Raw genomic sequence first — 24,568 nt, forward strand, 5'->3', positions numbered from 1 at the left:
TTGTCTCCTAATTGTCTTTTTGTTTATATTAAACCTTTTATAATTTATTAAGTGAGTGAACCTCGTTTTTCACAATAGGAAGGAGTTCTTCACAGAAAGGCTGATTGGGAATTGGAATGGGCTGGCCAGAGGGGAGGTGGTGGAGTCACTGTGTCTCTCTCCAGTGGTGTGGGGGAGTGACATCAATCTCTGTGCAATAACTGATTTTGCTTTAAAATAATTGCTTCAAAATTGCTTCCTGTTCCACCGTGAGTGTCTGTGCTGGTTTGTATTAGTTGATAGTTGGTGAGGAGGGAAGAAGCCACCCATGCAAATGCTTTTTCTAGGAGGGGGCTGCTAAGAGCTTCCTCTGTGCTTAGCAAAACCAATAGCTGGCTGGCTCTGAGAATTGACAACCTATGAAACCATTTAGAAGCTGGATTCTCCTCTGTGAAATCCACATTTTAAAGACAGTCAAGCCGAGGAAAGCTCTCTGTTGTTTCTAGCTGTGAAGAGTTAACTGGGTGCTGGTCACGCCGGCCCTGCTCCACCCTGGCCTGCACCGAGCCGGGCTCCGCCAGGCCCCCTTCACCACAGCCCGCGCAGCCCCAGCGGCTGCCGGGCACAGGGAGGGGAAGCCATCGGCCTGCAGCTGAAATTGAAGGAAGCAGGGGCCTGGGACCAGCCATGCAGGCAGAACAGCCATGACTGTTCTGGCTGGGCCCCCTGAGATCTTTGCACAGCTCCAGGGCAGCCTGAAATTCATCACTGTGACTGCTTTTGGACCAGGCAAAAACCATCATGATCATCTGCAGGCCTGGGTGAGATATTAACTATTTCAGTGCACAGATGAGACCTGCAGACCTCGATCCTCCCCTTGGGTGAGAGAAAAGGACAGAGTGAGGATATGTAGAAGACAACATGAAGACGCCAAAGTCAGTAAAGAAGGAGTCAAGTCCCAGATGAAAGGAGAATGAGGAGATGCCTTAGTATTGGGGCTGAAAGTTCTTTTGGTACGGCCATGGACATGGACTATGATACACTAAAATATCCCCTTTAATTCATTAGAAAATATGGAGAGATGGAGTGTTCAAACTCTAAACATGGGCAGAGGCCTGTAAGAAACGGTCCAGAGTTTCCCTCATCTGCCTCATAATCATTGCAAGAACAGAGACTGAGACCCTGAAGACACCAAGGGACTTTGTGCAGGGGTTCTGGCCTGGTTGAGGTGGAAGCTTGCCAGGCGATTGTTTGCAGGCGTGCTTGCTGTGCTGTCAAGGTACACTGCCTTCATTCCTGCTGGTGAGCAGGGACTTGTAAGGAGCGGCCTGTTCTGTACCTTACACCTGCTTCCCAGAGCAAGGGGTCTCATCAAAATAGCCGAGGAATTTCCCCACCTCTTGGCCAGCTGCCCCTTGCTTTGAAACAGACTGTAAAAATGACTTTTCCAAGTTACTTTCTTTGAGAGAGATGTCTCCATGGAAGAAGACACCGGCGACCCTGTCTTGTCCGTTGGTAGCTATAACCCCCCCCCCCCCCTTTTTTTCTCCTTGCATTTTGCCTCTTTATCCCTCTCTCCCTCTCTCTCTCCCTGTCCTCTATCGCATCACCCTTGTTGCTGGCACTAAAATAAAGACGCATTACTGCTGTTGTGATTTAAACTGAAATCCTTTGGTGTCCTTTTTGCAATCTGAGATCAAACGAACCTCTCATGACTCCCACTTGTGTTAGCGGATCGTGACACTCGGGAGCGGGGTGACCCAAGGTGCGGCTTAGAGCAAATGCTCCACGGCACGAGGATATTGGTAGGCGCACGGTGGAGACAAGGATGAGGAGGAGATCTCCAGTATGGGTTCCAAAGGCTTTTACTCCACTGGAGCATCCAGGGACTGAAGACCAAGAACACAACTGAGTGTGGGTTTTTATATGGGGGAGGCCAGAGGGAGGGTACAAAATTTTAACCAATCGGAAGAAACTATGGGAGGAGTGGAAGGTTCCATTCAACAATACAATAGGGGAAACAAGGGGAGCAGAGTGGGTCACATGGGCCAATGGGGAATTGGAGATTAGGGGATTTCCAGAGGGGCGGTTCAGGTAGGAGGCTGGCCTAAGGGAAGACTGACAAATGGGTGTAATGACAGATGGGGAACATGAGAAAACAAGGGCTGGGCTTGAGGCAGGTTGGATTGATAGGTGGGTAGGAGGATACAAACTAGGAGCAAACCAATGACTTAGGGGAATAATTGGAGAAACCATTCAAACAAAGCAGACATCACAACAATAGAACTGTTAACCATTACAGGAGGTGGCATCTTCAAGAGGCGATGGCATGTGAGTGAGCTCTTGCCACATTGACACTCATTGTTCTACGTAGAAAGGGACATTGAGAACTTAACCTCCAGCATTCTCCATGGATCTCAAACTGTCATGTGCCAGGGCTTCCAGATAATCCATGTTCTGATATCAATCTAGACGGGAGCACAGATCAGAAGTCTTTCCATGGTGCCCCCAGTGGAGCCGTGTCCGCCTTTGTCTGTCAGGAAAAGGGATGCGGGAAAAGTGGGCAGGTGCCACCCTGCTCTATTTGTGTGCCAGGCCTGAGCCTCAAGTGTTTCTGGTTTCTTAGCTAATTTCTCCCTGGCTCCTCTTTAATATGAGCAAGAGAAGAGCATCGCACAGTCCAGTTTGACAAATAAGGCTTGTGCACAACTGAGTGCTTCCACTAAATTAAAAACCCATGGTGCTTGAAAGCCAACCTTCTGTTTGCTCAGGCCTCCTCACCTCTGTAGATGAGGTGACTTTATGCTGCTGGTATGTGGGTTTTAGGAGTATGTGGGTTTTTATCTGTGATAGAGGTGAGGAAGTGTTGAACTCATTCCAATGAGCTGGCCAAAGCAGTGACTTTAGTGTCTCTTTGGCTGGGAAGTAGCACTGGCCTTGTTGAACGCAGCAGCACGAGCAGGGCTCCTCCAGCAGCAGGGACACACCATGAACCAGGAGGGGACCGTGGTACCAGAGGGGACTGTGTCACCAGAGGGGACTGTGGCACCAGAGGGGACTGTGGCACCAGAGGGGACCGTGGCACCAGCCGTGCCCAAGGCCTGAAAAGGGTGGCAAAGTCAGGTGGTGCTGCCTGGCTGTATGAACAGCTCAGGCAGGGCGTGGTGAGGAGCCAGATCTGGGGGCCATCCAAGGAGTCCTGTCAAGAGCAAATGGTTCTAATATTCTCTCTGGGAAAAAAAAAGGGGCAATCTTTAGAGTGAACTGAAGTGCTAATAAAGATTTGCTCACATATGGTGGGGTTTCTCTGCAAATGGGCTTTGATGGGAAATTTCTGACGACATTTAGTTTTGCTCTTTAAGTTGAGCACCTGAGTAGCTTTGTTGAGGAATGGAGAATTGTTTGTAGATCAGTATTTTCTCAGGAGGAGCCTTACATTTTAGCACAGGAGGAAGGTAAGGCAAAGGTTTAAAATCTTTCCCCTCTTGAAGTGACACACTTTCTGAGGAGTCTGAGGAGAATTCCCCTCAGCCACTGCCAGGGCTGTTTGCCTCTTCTGCAGGCTCAGGATTCTGGGAGTTCCAGGAGCCTCAGCTGCCATGGTATTTTCCTCTGAATATTTCTTGTTGTGCAGTATACAGGGAGAATATTTTGTGTGAGATTCTCCTCTGGGCCTTGAGGTGAATCTCAGTAATTCTGTTGATTTTCATGTCCAGATGAACTTTTTTGTAGATAGGAAGGAAAAGGGAAGAGGCACCATGGAAAATTAATTGCTCAAAATTTGAGTGGCCCAACCACATTAAAAATGAAGTCTAAACTGAAGAAATCTTTTATTTTTATTTTTTTTCCTTGCTAGGTGGGGTAAAACATGAAGTGTAAATAAATAAAGTTCTCTGTAAAGGTTCAGCCAGCACCCAGCTGTATGAAAATCAAAAGGGATAAGACAGGGCATGGGAAGAATCTTCAGCCCTTCCCATTGAAGGTAAAAGAGTAGGAAAAGTGCCTCTGGCTGTTACCCACAGGTAATGTGTTATTTGTAGCCAAGAGCAGATGCCCCAAGCTGCTGGTGGCCCAAGCCCTGTCATGGCTGTCCCACTTTCAGTCCTAGCTGGACCAGGGTGGCCGGCTCGGGAGGGGAGGAGGTGGGGGGATCTCAGGGGGCTTCCTCTTCACAGCCGGGCTGGGGGGCCGTGGGGGAGGCACGGAGTGCTGGTGCTCTGCTTTCCAGGTCGACTCCTGCTTCTGAGGCCACATCTGAGAGCTGTCGAATGAGGCAGTCTCTGGGCTCCCTGGGGGCAAGGGAGAATCACACCTTCTTGGCTGGTATGCTGGAGCTGCAGCAGGGTGACTGTGGAGAGAGGAGTGGCTGAGGCCCCCAGCTGCCGTGGGCACTCCGGGATCCTCCTGCACAGCAGGGCCCAGAGCGGCCAAGGCTCCCCAGCACGGCTGGAGCTGCTGGCACAGCTTGGCCCAGTTGGACAGCTGCCCCTCAAGGCCCCAAGCAAGCAGGGGATGGCTCTGGGCAGGGTCCCTGACCAGGAGCGGGCCCCAGAGCACCTCTGCCTTTCAAGGGCAATCTCGTCCCCGCTCTTTCTCCTGCCCACCTTGCTTTGCCTCTGCCTGCTGCTCCTGGGGCTGCTCTTGGCCAGGCAGCCTCAGTGGGAGCCAGCACTGGCTGCAGCCCCAGTGGGCTCCCCAGGACATGGCCCAGCAATTAAGAGGCCAATGAAAGGCCTGGGCAGCAGCAGAACTCTCAGCAGAGTTATTTGGGCAACCACTGACTACCCACAAGTGCACAGCAGCCTCACTGGGAATGTTTCCTGACTATGAGCAGCCTTTCAAGAAGCTGGAGGGTGGAGATGAACAACAACTTACCGTTTCTTGTCCTTCCACCACCGGAATCCAACATAGCACAGGAGCATGGAAAGTGGCACTGTGAACAGTGTCACTGCTGTGCCTATCATGCAGGACTTGCGCGCATCCTGCGGGCAGAACACTCTTGGGGTGCTCGATGGATTCTCAGCATTTATACTGGACTTGCCAAGCGCATCTGTGGGAGCAATGAGCAGCGTGAGCCTGTGCTGTGCTCCATTGCTGAGCTGGCAGCACGGTGGATACAGCCAGGACATTCTCTGTTTGCCCCAGAGCTGGGGCCTGCAGGCACCTTGCCACCCCTTGGCACAGGCTGTGCCACCCAACAAAGCCCAGAAGGCCGAGAGCAGAGCCCGGGACAGCACAGCTGCTTGGGCAGTGGCTCCTTCCAGGGACACGGGCCAAACCCATCCCTGAGCAGCCACTGCCACCCCTGACTCTCCCTGCTCTCTGACAGCTCCCCCAGCCCAAGGGGACAGAGCCAGGCCCTGTAAGGGGCCAGTGCATCCCCTGCCCAGTTGGGAGCCAGGGCTGGCTGTGGCCCTGGGCTCATGGCAGGGCTCCCACTCTGGGCTGCTCCTGTGTCTTGGGCCTCTGGATGCTTAGGGCCAGCTCCAGGAGCAGCTGCAGGGGGAGAGATGTTGGTGCACAAGTCCCAATTCCCAGGGGCAGGGAATGAGCTCCAGAGGCCTGGAAGCCGTGGCACCTCCAGCTTTGGCTGCTGCCGGGCCATGCAGGCCCTGAGGGAAGAGCTGCTGGCACACAGCCCTGCCGAGGGAGAGCCCAGCACAGCAATTACCTCCTGGGCCTGGGCCTGGCATCTCCTCCTTTCCTGCATCAGGAGTTGGCACAGGGCCATTCCTTCCTCTAGCATATGCCATCATCTGCACAAACATCTGCTCCAGCACTTGAGAAAGGAAAAGGGACAGCTGCATAAGATAGAACTGTTCACCATTAGGGGAGGTATCTTCAGGAGGCAATACTTGTTAAAGTCATGGATAAAGGTCAGGAAAATATCCAGGTTATTGGGGCTGGGCCAGGGCCCTCCCTCCTCCAAACAGCCACTACACCTGATCTAGCCCAAGACCAGGAATTTCAGGGGATCTCAGGGTGTGCATGGCCTATGCTGCAGTTTGGGCTCCCTGTCATCTGATGCCAAATGCCTTCCTACAGGGACTGGGGAGAAGCTGCAGCCAGGCCATGCTGGGAAACAGCCCTGAAGGCCATGAAAGCAGCAGCGGGGCAGCAAGGCTGCCATGGATCCCTTCCTGCTGTGCCAGGCACGGCGTGTCCAGATGTGCCCCTGGCTTCTGGATGTCAGGAGAAGGCTGAGGGACATGAACCCACCATGGCGTCTCTCCAGATCACTCAGCATCCTGTCCAGAAGTTGGGATGCCTCCAGGGATTTCTTGTCTTCTATCTCTTTGTTCTTCCATCTTGGAGGACCTTAATGGAAAGTAGTTCTGTTTCTCCATCAGTCCAGAGTAGCAGTGAGTGTACCCGGATTCCTGGTGCCCTCCAAGGCACTCCCTCATCTCTGCCTTCCACTCAGTAGCAGGAGCAGGGGGGACAAGGTGCCTGCAGTGGGCCCACACTGGGATAGAAGAAGCCCCTTGCATGGCAGTCAGGGGAGAAAAGACTCCCTGGAGCTGCCAGCAGCTCTGAACTGAGCCCCAGACAGGGCCAGGGCTTGGCAGCAGCAACAGGAGCAGCTCAGTCCCCTGGGGCTGGCAAAGGAGCCATGCAAGGCACAGCCCTGGGGCACAGCCCTGGGCCCGGCCCCTTCCTCTCTGCTCTCCTTGTAGCTGCACAGAGCACACGGAAGGTGACACTGGCATTGCACATGGGAAGAAGATTGATAGTTAAATGCTCCTTCCTCCCACTGACAACAATTCTGTGGGATCACTCAGGGCTCCAGAAGGGAGGGGGGCGATGTTTCCAGAATCCATCAGCCTTCAGATTCTTAAGGGAAATGGCATGAGGGTGAGCTCTTGCCACACTCACACTGATAATTCTGTGCAGAAATGGACATTGAGAACTTGCCTCCAGCATTCTCCATGGGTCTCAAACCATTATGTGCCAGGGCTTTCAGATGCTCCATGTCACGATCCCAATCTAGAAGGGAGCACAGATCAGAACCATTCCATGGTGAGCTGGGATCCCCTTCTGCCTTAGGGAACTGGGCACTGCAAGGGGGTCAGGTAAGGCCATGGGAGCCACATGTCAATGGACATGGCCAAAGCTGCAGAGGGGCCTGGGCAGCTCTGGGCTGGCCCTGGACGCTCTCAACGCCTTTTCCATGCTCTGTGCAAAATCCCTGAAAGGCAGGCACTGCCAAGCAGCAGAGATTTACATCTCAAGCCTCAGCAGGGCTCAGGCCCAGAGGCACAGCAATTACCTCCTGGGGCTGTGCCTGGCATGGCCTCCCTTCCTGCAGCAGAGGCTGCCCATGAGCCACTGCTTCCTCCGGGAAACGCCGCCTTCAGCACAGCCTTTGGGTTCATCTCTGGAGAAAGGAAAAGCCACAGCTGGATCAGATGGAACCATTCCCCTTTCAGGGAAGTGGTGTCATCATGATGCGATACTAGTCAAGGTCATGCATAAGGATTAGGAAATCATATAAACTTACGGGATTGGCCAGAGCCCTCCCTCCTCCAAACAGACCCTCAACCTGATCTAGCCCAAGACCAGGAAATTTCAGGGGATCTCAGGATGTGCATGGCCCATGCTGCAGTTTGGGCTCCCTGTCAGCTGATGCCAAATGCCTTCCTGCAGAGGCTGGGGAGAAGCTGCAGCCAGGCCAGGCTGGGAAACAGCCCTGCAGGCCATGAAAGCAGCAGTGGGACAGCGAGGCTGACATGGATCCCTTCCTGCTGTGCCAGCCATAGCATGTCCAGATGTGCAGAGAAAGCCCCCAGCTGCTGAGTCACAGGAGAAGGTTGAGGGACATGGACCCACCTTGTCCTCCCTGCAGCATTTCCTTCAGCATTTGCTGCATGGTATTGGATGGCTCATGGGGTTTCTGGTGTCCTGTAGCTTTGTTCTTTCCTCTTGGAGGACCTTATTAAAAAAATATATATCCATTTCCCAGGAATGGATCCTACAAAATCAGGGTTCAGCTTGTGGGATCAGCAAGGACACAATACTCACCCCTGCGATGGGAGCTGGGCTTGCGTGCAGCATCCAGCCCAGGAGCCTGGAAAGTCCTCCCTGCAGACACACCTGTAACTCAACAGTCACAGAAGCTTCAGTCATGTCTGCTGATCTGCACAGGCAGCACTGAGCCACAGGAGTGGTGAGGGGATCATGCAGGGTGAGGGCACACACGTGCATGGCTCTGTCCTGACACTTTCAGCGATGCTGCCCTGGCTGAGCTTCGGGCTCTGAGCAGGCAGCTCCCCCAGGGGGAAAGGCCTTGACCTACCCTCACCATGTCCCAGAGCCTCAGTCCTGGATGTGGGTTGAGAAGCCAGATCACCTTCACCAAGAGGCTTGGCTGCAAAGAAAGGCAGGACAGAAGAGTTCCCATGGCACTGTAGAAGATCCTCAGGCTCCCTGGGGCTGGCAAAGGAGCCACCCGAGGCACAGCCCCGGGGCACAGCCCTGGGCCTGGCCCCTTCCCTCTCTGCTCTTCTCCGTGGCTGCACAGAGCACATGGAAGGAGACACTGGCATTGCACATGGGAAGAGATTGACAGCTAAATGCTCCTTCCTCCCACTGACAGCAATGCTGTGGGATCACTCAGGGCTCCAGAAGGGAGCAGAGCGAGGGTTCCAGAATCCATCAGCCTTCAGATTCTTAAGTGAAGTGGCACGTGAGTAAGTTCGTGCCACATTGACACTGATTATACTGTGCAGAAATGGACATTGAGAACTTGCCTCCAGCATTTTCCATGGGAATCAAACCGTCATGTCCCAGGGCTTCCAGATGCTCCATGTCACGATCCCAGTCTAGAAGGGAGCACAGATCAGAACCATTCCATGGGGAGCTGGGATGCCCTTCTGCCTTAGGGAACTGGGCACTGCAAGGGGGTCAGGTAAGGCCATGGGAGCCACATGTCAATGGACATGGCCAAAGCTGCAGAGGGGCCTGGGCAGCTCTAGGCTGGCTCTGGTCACTCTCCACCCTCTTTGCAGGCCCTGTGCAAAATTCCTGGAGGGGCAGCAGGACCAGCGCAGGGTCCCTGGGGACTCTCTCCCTCCCACAGAAGAAACCCTCCCTTAAGCCCTGCGGAAAACCATCCCCAACGCTTCCCAGGGAGAAGGAAGTGCTGTCTCAGGAAAGGGAAGCCAGGCCCTGGGCTCACCTGCTCCCTGTGCTTGCCATGGAGCAGCCTGGGCAGCCCTGTCAGGCAGGGCCACTGCCAGGAGGAGCAGGAGGAGGAGGCGCAGAGCAAAGGCCATGGTGCCTTGCCCACTGCCAGTCCTGCAGCTCTTGCTGCCACCACTGTCCTGACACCGCTGTCCCAATGTCAGCACCGCTGCTGCCGCTGCCGCTGCTGCCACAACAGTCGTGGTCAAGGACTGACTGCTCGGTCCTTGTGGTGCTGTGCAACCACGGGGCTCTGGGACCTCTGTGACCTCAGAGCCTGCTGTCACCTCAGCCTGCTGTCACCCCAGAGACTGCTGTGACCTCATGGCCTTGGCTGTACCCCCTGAGTGTTCTCCCATCTGTACTCCAATCTGTACTGGACTGATTGTAAATCTTTGACTTCATCAAAGGGTCATTGCTAAACAAAACCTTGGTTTTGCCTGCTGACATTGCTGGTCATGTTCTGTCCCATGAGATGCTCTTGATGGTTCCCTCTTTTCCTGGGCATGGCACTGGAGGAGGTCCAGGCCCAGGTGATGCCACTGAAGGAAATGTGCCCTCAGACCAGGGACACTCAACACAGACTCCCCCAGCCCCTCGGGGCCCTGCTGCTGGTCACAGCAGCCCCTGCCTGGCTCCTGCCTGCCCACACCGTGGTCAGCTCTGCCTGCTCCTGGACATGGAGCTCAGCCAGGGCTGGTGCTGTGTGGGCTTTGCTGGTGGTACCAGCCAGACACTGGGGTGACAGCTCCACCTCTTTATTGGAACAGAAGAGCTGTGTCAGGCCCTGCCCTGGCAGGAGGGACCCACCTTCAGTCCAGGCCACAGAGCAGGGTGGGTCCCTTCAGGGACACAGGGCCTTGCTGTGGGTGGTGGCAGCATCTGCACAGCAGCAAGCTGGTAATGCAGCTGTGGCAGGGACATCACGTATGGGCATGGAGATGCGAAATGTGTGGTGCAGGTGTCCCTGAAGGAGGTGTTTGGCCTTTCCTGTGAAGCTGCAGAGGGGAATCTGTTGAGAGAGGAGTTGGCTGAGGCCCCAGCTGTAGCTGGCACACAGCCTCTTGCACACTGGGAGATTCTCACTGTGCTCACAGTTTCCCTCTGAAGACTAAGAGCTGAATGTGGATGGGCTTAGCAACTGGTCGGCAGGCCTAACAATTGAGGTAGCATAAAAAGAAATAGAGAAAATACAAGTTTATCCATAGCAAGGAAGAAAGCAAGGCCGTTAGCATGGAAACCAATAAAAAGGGACATAAGGGGTATTTGCAGTTGTAATAAATGGAATTGGTTCGTGCTAACTAAATTGTAACTGTTCTTAAAGTTATTATTAGAAACAATCAAGAATCAGTGTTACAAAGCAGATGTACCCCTTTGCAGATGTTACATGTCAAAATTGAGGTACAGGATGGAGTTTAGAAGATAAATGGTGTCTCAAGACCAAAATGGCCTTGAGATGCCCAAAATTAGAACCAATTTAGGCATTGGGCCTAAAGATGAGTAAACATAAGGGTAATTAGTAGACTAACATAACACAAGGCTTAGTACGCACATGCAAACCTGTAAGGTTATCCAAAGGACAATGAGGAAGAAGAGAAGCCTTCACCAAAAGACCACCAAAAGGAGACTGAAGACCCCATTGCAACAAGTGAGGCATGTGCCGTGAAGAAAAGTGGTGTAAAGTCAGAAAAATTTGAAATAGGAGGAAACTTACAGGAAATATTAATGAATATGTATAAGCATACAGTATATGAGTTTAGCTTGAAGTGCTTTGTTTTGAACGTGAGGCAGGGTGGGAAGCCTCCGTACCCTGGACGGTTTTGCTTATGCTTTAATCATACTTAATTACTAGTAGGTTATATATATAAATTTTATTTTTTTATTAAACTGTATTATTTTACTAAACTGCATTCTTTTATACCACATTACTATTCAGTTTAGTAAATTGTATTCATTTTTAATTAAACTTCCATTAAGCCAAGGGACCTAGTTGTCAAAACTCTAATTTCATTTATAACAATATTTTAACAAAGAAAGTTGGTACAACAACATTGGTATTTAACAAACGTGACACAATATGAGCTATATTAACAAAGAAGGCACCTTATGGTGACAACATTCTACTCTTTAGACTGTAAGCATCTTTCTGTACTGATCAGGAGGTCAGGATTTACTCTTTACCATTCTGATGCTGAATGTCTCCGTAGGCAGTCTGGTCACAGAGAAGAATGAATCCCTTGCAGGCTGCCCCTGTTTGGACAACCTGCTCCTCACCCCAAGCCTCAGCATGTCTGACATGGCCCACCTGGGACAGACATCCCAAAACATTGATAACATTTCTCTTTAGAATTTTTCTTTATCATTAAAATATAATTAATTAATAAAAATAAATTTTGATTTTTATTATAATATTGTTCTATATTTTTAGAACCTAATTTTTATATTTATATAAAAGAATTGATACATTTTTAGCAACTAAAAACATTATCAGTCCTTGGTTCAAAGTAACACAATTCCCTTCATTAATTAATTTATCACTATTTCTCCCTCTTTATGCTAATTTGTCCTACTTTTAGTGCTTTGATCATATTTTTTAATCATTTTCTCAGACAGGGTAAAAGGGACCACTTTGGGATCCATGGAAACTTTTCTGGGGAACATTTGGGGCAGTTTTGTGTCTGGGGAGGGAATTTAGAGAGAACTTGGGTGGTCTGGAGGACACTTGGGGGAGCCAGGTGGGCACTTAGGGATTCTGTGGGACAATTCGTGGTCTGGGGGAGCACTTGAGCGTCCAGGGGGGCTCTTGGAAGTCAGGGAGGGGAATCTGGGGGCCCTTCGGGGTCCGGGCGGGCACTTGGGGGGCTGTAACGGGGAATCTATGGGTCGCGGGGGATGATGGGAGTTGTAGGCGCCGGTATAATACGGTTTAATGGGGCCGCGGAGCATCACGGGAGTTATAGGCGCATCTCCAGTGGATTCCGGTGGGGCGTGGAGCATGATGGGAGATGGAGTCATGGCAGAAATAGTGTTCCATGGGCGCCGCGGAGCATGATGGGAGCTGTAGTCCCGGAAGTGGCTCGGAAAACGCGTTTCGCGGTGCAGGGAAACACTTGGAGAGAACTTTTCCGTCCGAGTTGTGGTTGCAGGTCCTCGGGGCGAATGTATACGGCTCGGGAGCACTTGGGGGGAACCTGGGGAGCTGTAACCGGGCTCTTTTGGGCGTGGGGCACAGCAGGAGGTTTGGGCGCGGAACTGTGTTCTGGGATGATGGGAGATGAATTCCCAGCCGTGTCTGGAAGGGGCATCTGTGGGGTCGGGAGCATTCAGGGATCCAGAGATGCTTTGGGGGGTCCTGAACGAGCGCTGAGGGGGCACTCGGGGATCCTGGAGGTTTTGTGGGAGACTTATGGGACATATGGGGGGCGATGCCGGGGTTCTGGGGAGCGCAGGGCATAATCCCAGTTCCTGACAACCTGATCTCAATTGCCCCCTGCAGCCTGCTACTCACTGCCAGGACGATCCCAGTATGATATCCCAGGATGATGTCAGTACACAGCCAGTGCAATCTCAGCCACTGCCAGGATGATCCCAGTACAAACCAGTCCCTGCCAGTGCTGCTACTCCTGGGATCCCCCAGCCCTCTCTGTGTTCCCCCCTCCTGCATCTCCCCAGAGGAGCCCCAAGGGCTGGCAGTCCCCAGCCAGGGTCCCCAGCCAGCCCCAGGTTGGATCTGCAGCCCCCAGTTTTCCCAGTTTCCCTCTCCTTTTCCCCGGGCCGGGTTCCCCCCGTCGCCAGCGGGTGGGAGCAGCGGAGAGCCCCGCGCTGCCCATCCCGACCTGTCCCGGTTCCATCCCCGCTCCTCCCATGGGCTGTGAGGGGTTCGGGAACGGGGCACCGAGGGTGTCACTGCTCCTGGGGGAGGAGGGGGAGGGATGAAAGAGGAGCAGGAGGAGGAGGAAGAGGGACAAATGAGGATCAGGGAAAGGAGAAGGAACCACAAGGTCAAGCACTCCCTGAATTTATAGTCCCCCACCTGTGCGATCATCACCCACCATCCCACAGGTGACTGGGGAGCGGGAGCTTTGCCCAGATATCCTGGGGGGGTCCCTGGGTTGGGTTTATTTGGGGGGGGGATGTTTGGAGAATGTGGAACTCCAAAGCTGAGTGGAAAATCCTACTTGGGGGGACATTGGGGGGGTCCCACCATCCTTAAGTGGGGAGATGGAAACAGGGGGAACTTTTCAGATTCCTGGCACTCTCAGCAGCCCGGGGAGGGCAGGGACCGAGAAGACAGGTGATCCCCAGTACAAGCGTGACTCCCAGCAGCTGGGACAGGGGGAACCCTTGAACCCCAAACAGGAGAGACCAGAGATGGGGAACTCCTGGGAGGCATTTTCAGGCTGAATTTTGGTGTTTTCTGGAGGTTTTATGGACCCCAGATGTCCGGTGACTTCTAGAGATGAACACGGGCAGAGGGACCTGCAAACTCAATGTCCTCATCCCTTGTATTTCCCCAAAACAGGATTTTCCATTGCCAAACCTTGGCTGGATGGAGCGGAAGGCTGCAAGGAAGAGGAAGATGCCTCAGGACACCCAGGCAGGTGAGGAGGAAGTCAGTGCCCCTTTCCCTCTCTCTCCTGCTCCATCTCCCAGCTCAGCATGGCCCCCAGCTGCAGGACAACCCCACTGCCAACACCGTCCTGCCAGGGACACACTGGGGGGATCTCCTTCCCCTTCCCTCTGGCACGGAGGCAAATCCCATCCTCTCCTTGTCCTTCCTCCCCCAGACAAGGAGCTGAGGATGGAGACCAGGGAGGAAAAATCCCTGCAGCAGAACCTTGTGGAAGAGGCTGATTTGAGCAGTTCCACAGTGCAGGAATCCAATGGGGAGGAAAAGCCCCGGAGATCCTGCAGGAGGAGGGGCTCCAAACCCATCCCAGGGTGCTCTGAGGAGGAAAGACCCACCCTGTGCCAGGAAGGCGGCCGGAGACCAGCCGGGGCTCTGAGCTGGTGGTCCATGAGCAGCTTCAGGATGGGGAGAAGCGCTACAAGTGCTTGGAGTGTGGGAAGAGCTTCAGCCAGAGCAACAGCCTGATCTGCCACCAGATGATCCACACTGGGGAATGGCCCTACAAGTGTGGGAAATGTGGGAAGGGCTTCAGCTTTAACTCCAAACTCATCATCCACCAGCGCAGCCACACTGGGGAGAGGCCCTACGAGTGTCCCGAGTGTGGGAAGAGTTTTCGGATCAGCTCCAGTCTCCTCGTGCACCAGAGGATTCACACAGAGGAGAGGCCCTTCCGCTGCCCTGACTGTGGGGAGGGCTTCAAGCACAGCTCCACCCTCACCATTCACCGGCGCATCCACACTGGGGAGAGGCCCTTCAAGTGTGGGGAATGTGGGAAGAGCTTCAGCCGGAGGTCCCACCTGATCCGCCACCAGAGGACCCACTCCGGGGAATGTCCCTATGAATGTGAGGAATGTGGGAAGAGCTTCAGCCGGAGGTCCCAACTGACCATCCATCAGATGATCCACACTGGGGAGAGGCCCTACGAGTGTCCAGAATGTGGGAAGAGGTTTCAGACCAGCTTCCAGTTCCTCAGGCACCAGCAGATTCACACGGATGAGAGGCCCTTCCGCTGCCCTGACTGTGGGGAGCGCTTCAAGCAAAACTCCCACCTCATCACCCACCGGCGCATCCACACTGGGGAGAGGCCTTATAAGTGTGACGAATGTGGGAAGGGGTTCAGCCAGAGCTCTAGCCTCAGTACCCACAAACGCATCCACACCGGGGAGAGGCCCTATGAGTGTCCCCAGTGTGGGAAGAACTTCTCAGACAGCTCTCAATTGACCAGACACAAACGGAGGCACCACTAAGGGAAGCCCTGCGAGTGCTCCAAGTGCAGGAAGAGCTTCGTGCGCTGCTCCAACTCCATCCCCCATCAGTGGACCCACGTTGGGCAGAGCCCTGATGGCCCATGTTCCCTGTGATCTGTGTTGGGAAGACACTGGGCTGGTGGTCATTTTGGTTTTGTTCTAATTATCTTTAGATTCATCTTCATCCCTTTGGAACAGACTAAATTGGGGTAAAAATCAACAAATTAATGGCATCTAATTAATCAATGGCACCTAAAACCTCACATTTTACTAGTGCTTCAAGAGCAACTGGGAATCAGGGAGCTACTTGAGAGTATTTAGGGGTTGTGGGGTATTTGGAGTTGTCTCCATTTCTTGGCACTCAAAGAGATGAGGGGCTTCAATCTGTCACCTCAAGACCTCTCAGTGCCTCTGAATGCTACTCAGTCCCACCCCAAAATTATTCAATTCCACCCCCCCTCCAGCTATGATGCCCTTAGTTTTAGCTTTCATTTTTTTCATATTCTGCACTGCCTAGGTTTGTAGTTTTGAACTTCATATTAATTGTTAGTGTCAGAAAAAATTAATCCACAAACACCAGAGGTTTATATGCAAAAAGGAGATAGAGGAGTGCTTTCAATTTTTTCAAATAAAGGGAGAGGCCATGGGGCATTCCCCTGGGATCTCTCTAATTTTTGGAGGGCGCAGGCTCCCTTTTATCCCAATTCCAGGCCGTACGTCCCTTCTCCCTTTCCCCATAGGCTGAGGGATTTGAGAGGTACAGACTTCCTGGTACACATGATACCTGAGATACCATCCCCCCTCCCCCCAGTGCATAATCTCCTTCTTAGTTCTCAGCCCTGTTTGAATTTTATGGTGTTTCCCCAGTGTCTGTTTCATCTTTCAGTTGAATCCATCCCATTGTTTCTGTTATCTCTCAGTGATAGTTTCATTTTATCGGCAGACTCACAGCTTGTTTGTAAAGACAAGTGTCACTCTGATAGTATAAGGTTTTAAAATCTTAGAAAATTTGGGGACTTAGAAAGAAAGTTAGGTTTGGTGAGCCCGGGAAGAGTAGGTCCTGGGAAGTGTTAGGCCTTGTACTTGCTAAAGATCATGTCAAACTGCACCTGTGTAATTGGTATATGATGAATGATACAATTGTTAGATGTGATTAGATATAATTATTGTTTAAAGAACATGAGGAACAATGTTAGGGGGTTGAGGGGGATCACAAGAAATCCATGCTTGGGTAAAAACAATGCATACAATAAAACAATGTAAGTTTAATAATTAATATGAAAGTTATATAATGATAGAGTATAAAAGTATGTTCAACTCAAAACCAAGTCAGGTCAGATTTGGGTATGTGTACCCCTGACACCCAGAGCTCTTAATAAAGCACCTTCATTTAATCATTCTGTGATTATGTGTGTTCCTGAACACTAACATTTTGGCGACCCCAGATGGGACCTTGTGAGTGCTGCTGAGCAAACTCACGACCCGATCACGCTCCAGCTGACACCAAGGAATTCTTGGGGACCCCATCAGCTGCGACCGTCTCTGCTGCTCACAATTTCCCCAGGAGAGAAAGGTAAGGTGCTTTACTGTGGGGGTCAGAAAACCAGCTGATTCAGAGATCCTGGCTCTCCCTTGGAGGCAAGGCACTTTCTCTCAGAGAGAGAAAAGTATTACTCCCAGAAATCTTTGAGTTAGTTGCCTAGGCGCCGTCTGTCAGACGACTGCAATAGCGTTGCAGATCCAGCATTTGTGGTATATTGTAGTTATAATATGGAGAAACTTAAAGGGATTTTGGGCAGCAATGCTCCCATACCAGATACTTCTCCTTTGGGTGCTTATTAGCACATTGGAAACAAGGTAACATTGGGGAAGAATTACATAAGACTAAGATAATTTTGGCCAAATCTTCCCACAGAAAAAGACCCCAGCAACCCCGTCTCTTCTGTTGGTAGCTATAACCCCCTCTTCTCTCTCTTTACTTTGTTTTCTTTATCTCACCCTCTCTTCCTCTCCTCTCTCGCATAACCCTTGTTGTTGGAACTAAAATAAAGGTACATTATTGTTGTTGTGATTTAAACTGAAATCCCTTGTGTCCGTCTTGCACTCTGAGATCAAACGAACCTCTCACGAGTCCCACTCGCATTAGCGAATCGTGGCATTTAAACTGGAGTCACAGACAGGATTTCTGACAGACAGAAGGGGCTGCAGTTTTGTTGTGCAGTCTGTATTAGGGGAAGGACGTTTTGCTCCAGTTGCACCCAGCCTGACACTCCCAAAGAGTGAGCGGTGTCTGGAAAGCAAGAGGGGCAACTTGAATTTCCCGCAAACTGCACACGCCGAGGTGAAAAGCACCCCACACTCACTTGAGGGCTCTGTCTGCAGAATTTCGCAAAAGATCTCTTAGTGCAAAAGGACTGGATTGTTTTTGTTGTTGCGTGTATGAATTTTGACAGCTTGGTGTAGCAAAGAGACAACCAGAATTTTAAACTGAAGGAGTGCCTCCCAAGCAGATTTGTTCTTTTTACCCATACAGGGAAGCAAAAATTTGTGTGTGTGTGTGTGTGTGTGTGTAATTTAAGTTGATACCTCCCTGTAGTGGTTTTTCCCTCTGTAAAAATGACCGAAAATGGCTGCAGAAGTTAAAGCTGCATTTTATGCATGTTATGCTTTGTTAGCAAAACACAATGCCAAACCTCCAGGAGGGAAAGGTTCGTGCTTAATAATTGGTTTAATTTGGAAAATGTGATTGATAGACTATGTTTTTTTTACAACATGAAACAGAATTTAAACTGGGCAAAAATAAAACTCTACTCTGCTCAGTTTTGGGAGCTTGTCTTACAGCAGCTATAGAAACTTGCTTTAAGTGAAGAAGTTAGGAAAGAACTATAATAGACTCCCTCCAAAACCTAGTTAAAATTTTGCAAAAACAATTGGATGAAGAAAGGAGTAAGATCAATCTGTTGTGAGTAGCCCTCCATGATAAAAATTCAAAAAATGCTGACTTGCTAAAGGAAACAAGAGAGGGAAACCCCTCTCATTAATCAAATTTACCCTCAAAAGGAGCTAACTTGGATAAAATTGTGGGGAACACTGGTGTCTTAGTTTGAAACCTCTAATTAAAAGACAATATAATATAATTATATCAATAATGAAAAGGATCCGCATATAACGACTGAAAATAAAGAAAAAGAAAAAAAAAAAAAAAAAAGGGAGTACGGGAGTCTGCCTCACGAGTCAGAGACAGAATATGTATTCTGAGTGTCTCTTACTGGAGGTGATTAAATTTGATTGAGAGAACAGGAAGCCAGTGGGTACTGGGGACATGGAGTCTTCGTAACAACAGGAGACAGACATAACCCATGGGCTCTAAATCAGCATGCAGCTTATCAGGCAGAGGGGCTAAACCCCTTGGAAAGGGGGGACCCTATAGCTATAGTTGGTACCCCCAACCAACTACTGGAAAACATTCACAAAGCTGCCTGCTTGCAAATGATACACAAAAGAAAATTAATTGCTGGTTCTAAATCACCAGTGTTGTTACCTGTGAAAACTGAAATTATGACCTCTTTAATTCAAGGCCTTCCAGAATCACTTAAACCTACAGCAATTTTTCTCATAAAAAACCCCCAAAACCATAGCAGCTATAACCCCTGTGGATAGACTAGATAGATTTCTTGGGAACCCGACTGATTGACCTGGTTCAACTGATCCTGGGTTTACTCCCTTCACCACCCCCTCTCAGCCAACAGGTTCACAACTGCGTTCTCCTGCTAGGAACCATAAAATTTGGACATGGAGCAAAGTTGCAAAAGAGTTAACTAATTACAGTAGAAATTATGGACCTGTAAAAATCCCAGAAGAAAAATCAGAGAAAGCAAAGGGTGTTAGATACATTGGTTCTCTTAATGAAAACCCAGAAAAGAGAAAACAAATCTCTAACCACCAGTACTGGTGGTCACTAAGGATAAAGAAGAGGGTCCCCAGAAACATAATGGATGACTTATCACTTAAAAGTTGAGTAAAGTAGTTTCTAATTAACACTGTCCCAAGTTCATTGTATCGAATGCCCCATTGTATAACCCAGCACACCTCCACAGGCTCTGGGCTGTGAGCCAAAGCAGTCTCCTTCTCAGCTTCTGGGAGTGGAGTCCAAACAGCCTCAAACCCCAAATCAGGGAAACTGGGAACTCTGCCTCTCATGGGTGAGCAGAGAGGTGGAGGTTGGTTGTATTTAAAATGCTCACTAGGAATAACAAAACTGGAGACATACTGATTTTAGCAATGGTGGGTCCCAAATGTGCGCCTATTACTTCCAGTTAACGCTAGAGCCCAAATTTCTGTGTTAACCAATACAGACTAGTACAGGATTTGAGAGCAATAAATGCAATAACTAAAGATATTTACCCAGTGGTAGCTAATCCTTGCACATTGTTAACATCCATAAAAGAGAAATATAAATGGTTTACTGTAATTGATTTAAAAGATGCCTTTTTCTGCATACCCCTTGATAAATATATATGATAAAAATATATGAGATAAATATATGAGACAAATATATGAGATAACACACTTAATGTATCTCAATTTTTCTGCATACCCTTGACAAAGAAAGTAGGAAACTGTTTGCCTTTGAGTGGGAAAATCCAGAAAATGGAAGGAAAACTCAGCTCACCTGGACACACCTCCCACAAGGATACAAGAACAGTCCAACCCTATTTGGAAGCCAGCTGGCTAAGGAGCTGGAGATTTGGACTGAGAATGAGCAAGTACTGAGAGAACAATACCTGCTGTTCCAATATGTTGATGATACACTGACAATTACAGAAGAGAAAACAACCTGCATAAAGGTAACAATTGAAATTTTAAATCAGCTGGGAATGGGAGGATATAAGGTGTCTAAAGAGAAGGCACAAATTGCCCGGCAAACTGTGATTTACCTGAGATGTGTAATCTCACAAGGGCAACGTAAGCTGGGTACTGATCATATTCAAGCTATTTGTGCTATTCCAGAACCCCAGAACCTGCATGAGCTGCGAGTTTTCCTTGGGATGACAGGGTGGTGCCACCTGTGGATCATGGACTATGGACTAATTGAAAACCCCTGTATGAAGCCCAGAAGACGCAGCCGTTTACCTGGGGCAAACCACAGAAGGAGACCTTCCTCAAACTGAAGGAGGCATTGACAACAGCTCTGGCATTAGGATTGCCTGATTTGTCCAAAGATTTTCACCTGTTTGTGCATGAAAGACTACACCTAGCACTGGGAGTGCTGACCCAACCTTTGGGAGGCTGGAAAAGGCCGGTAGGCTACTTCTCCAAACAACTTGACAATGAGAGTGCCTGATGGCCTTCGTGCCTGTGGGCAGTCGCAGCCACTGTGATGCTGATACAAGAAGCCAGGAAACTCACAATGGGTAGAGACATAGATGTCTATGTGCCACACATGGTGACCACTGTTGTAGAACAAAAGGGGGGCCATTGGCTATCTCCAAGCAGGATGATGAAATTCCAGGTAATCCTGACTGAGCAGGATGATGTCACACTAAAGACAACTAACCTCTTGAATCCAGCTTTGTTCCCACGTACCACAACTGAAGAAGGCCCATTAGAGCACGACTATGTAGAAGTAATAGAGTACACCTATTTGGCAAGAGAAGACCTGAAAGACATCCCACTAGAGCAAGCAGAGTGAGAGCTATTCACAGATGGAAGCAGCTTGGTGGAGAACGGGACCAGATACGCTGGATATGCGTTAACAACAGTCAGTACAATAGTGGAGGCAAAAGCAAATACCAAATACAAATCACCAAATTCATCTGCCCAGAGGGCAGAACTGGTTGCCTTAAGCAGAGCACTAGAATTGAGTAAAGGGAAAAGGGTAAAGATATGGACTGACTCAAAGTATGCTTTTGGAGTAGTACATGTACATGGAGCACTGTAGAAAGAAAGAAGACTACTGGCTTCTCAAGGTACACACGTTAAACATCAAGATGCAGTCCTGCAATTGATAAAAGCAATACAAAAACCTGAACAAGTATCAATTATACAGTGTAAAGCACACCAATCAAGAAACTCCAAAATTTGTGAGGAAAATTGAAAAGCAGACTGGACAGCTCGACAGATTGCTTGAGAAGTGCAAACAACAATGGCATTGATACCTTTAAAAGTTAATGTATCTCAATGTAATTTGCCTCCAAAACCAAAATATTCAGTAAAAGATGAGAAATTGGGACATTTGCTAAATGCACAAAATAATTCAGAAGAGTGGTATGTAACTGCACAAAGACAAATAGTGTTAACCCCCTTGATAATGAGAGAAGTTCTACAAATTAAATATAACAAATGCCATTGGGGTGCAGAAACATTGGTAAAATTGCTAAAACAAAAATTAATCTTGGTATGGATGCTAACAATGGCAAAATCAACTCAGTGGCTAGACACAGGCAGAGCTAGGAAGGATTAAGATAGGAATAGAATCAAGATGACACTTGGTAAGAACCCTTTAGTAGAGCGAAATTTGGGTGGGCCCTAGAGTCTTTGCTTGGTCCTATAGCAAACTATCAGAATAAAGAAATGTTGTACAAACTTACAGGTCAGGTAGATAAATTAGCAAGAGTGACCTGAGAAAGATTTAAAGAACTAAACATACAATTACAATTTACTACTCCTGAAAGAGCATGGAGTGTGTGGGTTTTTTAAAGGGATGGATTGATCATTGCTGCATCCACATCCCAAATGTAACTGCAGATGTAGAATATGACATCAATCAGTTGCAACAAATAGAGCATGGAGCACAGGAAGAGCAAAAGGATTTGACTACAATTGGTTAGGGAGAATCTTCAAAGGGTTAGGGTGGAATGTGAGGTCGTGGAGTAAATCTATCATTGAGAGTGCCATAATCTTACTAATTGTATTCTTAGCAATTTGGTTAGTTTGCAGCATCTTCAAGGTAGAAATACAGAAGAAAATGTCCTGGAACCAGAAAATAATAAAGGCACTGATGTGAGATCCACCATCTTCTGGTTCTCCAGTTCCTGACAGTATCCAGGACAGCTCACCTGGATGAGGTTTACATCAATCAAGGATTCAAAGAACATCAAGTATAAACTCAGAAACAAAGAACTGTATCAAGTGAAAACATTTGCACTTATAGTGAAGTGAAAATGCTTTCATTTAGATATGTAATATCAAATATATAATACAAATATGTAATGATAGTAAAAGGTCTCAAAATCTTAGAAAATCCAGGGACTTAGAAAGTTAGGTTTGCCAAGCCTGGGAAAAGTTGGCCCTGGGAAATGTTAGGCCTTGTACTTGCTAAAAATCAGGTCAAAACTGCACCTGTGTAATCAGTAGATGATCATGATACAATTGTTAGATGTGATTAGCTGTAATTATTGTTTAAAGAACATGAGGAACAATGTTAGGGGGCTGGGGTGGATCAGGAGCAATCCATGCTTGGGTAAAAACAATGCATACAATAGAGCAATGTAAGTTTAATAATTAATATATAAGTTATATAATAACAGAGTATAAAACATGTTCAACTCAAAACCAAGATGGGTCAGATTTGAGTATGTGAACCCCTGACACCCAGATCTCTTAATAAAGCCCCTGCATATAATCATTTGTGATTATGTGTGTTCCTGAACGCTAACAATTTCATCAGATTTTACTGGAATTTTGTGGGATTTTTCTGGAATTTTGTGGGATTTTCCTTGAGTTTTGTGGGATTTTTCTTGAATTTTGTGGGGTTTTGAGAAGATTTAGGGACTTGTGGGATTTTTCTGGAATTTTGTGGGATTTTTCTTGGATTTTTCTGGCTATTGAAGAGATTTTGTGGGATGCTTCTGGAATTTTGTGGGATTCTCATGGAATTTTGTGGGATATTGAGGAGACTTGAAAACTTTTGAGGGATTTTTTTTAGATTTTGTGGAAATTTGTGGAGATATTGTGGAATATTTCTGGAATTTGGTAGCATTTTGAGAAGATTTAGGGGATTTTGTGGGATTTTTTTTCAATTTTGTGGGATTTTTGTGGAAGTATGTGAGACTTTGAACAAATGAAAATAATTTTGTGGGATGTTTCTTGAATTTTGTGGGATTTTTGTGAATGTTCTAGAATTGCCTAAAATTTTGTAGGATTTTTAAAATTATTTTCGTGGGATTTTTCGGAAATTTTGTGGGACTTTTCTGGAATTTTGAAGGATTGTTCTTGAATTTTATGGGATATTCAGGCAATTTTGTGGGATTTTTCTGGAATTTTGTGGGATGTTTCTGGAATTTGGTAAAGTTTTGAGGAGATTTAGGGAATTTTTTGTGATTTTTCTGCAATTTACCAGGATATTGATGAGATTTTGTGGAATTTCTCTGGAATTACGTGGGATTTTTCAGGAATTTGGAAGTATTTTGAGGAGATTTAAGGAATTTCGTGGGATTTTTTTGAATATTAGTGGGATATTGAGATTTTTTGGGATGTTTCTGGAATTTTATGGGATTTTTCTTGAATTTTGTGAGGTTTTCCAAGGATTTTGTGAGATTTTTCTGGAATATTGTCAAAATTGACGGAGATATTGTGGGATTTTTCTGGATTTTTTTTTTATTTTCCAGGAGTTTTGTTGGAAGTGGAGGAGATTTTGTGGGATGTTTCTGGAATTTGGTGGGATTTTTCTGAAATTTTGTGGGATTTTCCTTGAATGATGTGGGATTTTTTTCTAGATTTTCTTGGAAGTTGTGCAGATTTTGTGGGATGTTTTGTTATTTGGTGGGGTTTTGAGAAGATGTAGGGAATTTTGCGGGATTTTTCAGGAATTTGTGGGATTTTTCTTAAATTTTGTGGGATGTTTCTGGAATTTTGTAGGATTTTGAGGAGACTTGAAGAATTTTGAGGGATTTTTCTTAGAATTTGTGGAAATTTGTAAAGATCTTGTGGGATGTTTCTGGAATTTTGTGGATTTTTCTTCAATCTTGTGGGATTTTTCTGTAATCTTGTGAAATTTTTCAGGATTTTTTCAGAAATTTGTGGAGATTTAGTGAAATGTTTCTGGAATTTGGTAGGGTTTTCAGAAGATTTATGGAATTTTGTGGAATTTTTATTGAATTTGGTAGGATTTTTCTGGAATTGTGTGGGATTTTGAGGAAATGTTTTGGAATTTTGTGGGATGTACCTGGATTTTTTGTGGGATGTTTCTGGAATCTTCTCAGCTTTTTCTGGAATTTTGTAGGAAATTGGAGAAAATTTTGTGGGATGTTTCTGGAATTTGGTAGCGTTTTGAGAAGATTTAGGGAATTATGTGGGATTTTTCAGGAATTTAGTGGGATATTTCTGGAATTTTGTGGGAATTTCCCTGAATTTTGTGTGACATTTCCTGAATTTTGTGGAATTTTTTTGGCATGTTGTGGAATGTTTTGGCATTTTGTGGGATTTTAGGGAGACTTGAAGAATTTTGAGAGATTTTTCTTAGATTTTCTGGAAATTGGAGGAGATTTTGTGGAATGTTTCTGGAATTTGGTGGGGTTTTTGTGGCATT

General features: G+C 47.9%; 2 protein-coding genes across 2 annotated transcripts in view; one reads left to right on the forward strand and one right to left on the reverse strand.

Annotated features, from left to right (window-relative positions):
* Positions 1-24,568, forward strand: part of LOC147646781 (uncharacterized) — a 405,151-nt gene that overhangs the window by 283,311 nt on the left and 97,272 nt on the right. The window contains 1 exon segment of the mRNA XM_086872942.1: positions 14,235-15,144. Coding sequence (XP_086729068.1) covers positions 14,235-15,144 — 910 coding nt within the window.
* Positions 17-9,378, reverse strand: LOC111944253 (uncharacterized). The gene is made up of 11 exons (XM_086872884.1): positions 9,158-9,378; positions 8,730-8,801; positions 8,276-8,347; positions 8,002-8,073; positions 7,810-7,911; positions 7,250-7,357; positions 6,895-6,966; positions 6,199-6,297; positions 5,651-5,758; positions 4,855-5,029; positions 17-4,327 (listed from the first exon to the last, which is right to left on the reverse strand). Exons 1-11 carry the CDS (start codon positions 9,252-9,254, stop codon positions 4,084-4,086), a joined length of 1,221 nt encoding a protein of 406 aa, XP_086729010.1. The 5' UTR covers positions 9,255-9,378; the 3' UTR covers positions 17-4,083.

The sequence above is a fragment of the Cyanistes caeruleus genome, unplaced genomic scaffold, assembly GCF_971803275.1.
Source record: "Cyanistes caeruleus unplaced genomic scaffold, bCyaCae1.hap1.1 HAP1_SCAFFOLD_78, whole genome shotgun sequence".
Lineage (NCBI taxonomy): Eukaryota > Metazoa > Chordata > Aves > Passeriformes > Paridae > Cyanistes > Cyanistes caeruleus.

Bases quoted from the DNA above. Each gene is read 5' to 3' on its own strand.
- LOC111944253 (XM_086872884.1), bottom strand. From the start codon at position 9,254: ATGGCCTTTGCTCTGCGCCTCCTCCTCCTGCTCCTCCTGGCAGTGGCC. The intron at 7,358-7,809 runs GTGGGTCCATGT...TCCTTTCTCCAG, and splicing joins AATGCTGCAGGGAGGACAAG to AGATGAACCCAAAGGCTGTG. The intron at 5,030-5,650 runs GTAATTGCTGTG...TTGCTCCCACAG, and splicing joins GCCAGGCCCAGGCCCAGGAG to ATGCGCTTGGCAAGTCCAGT.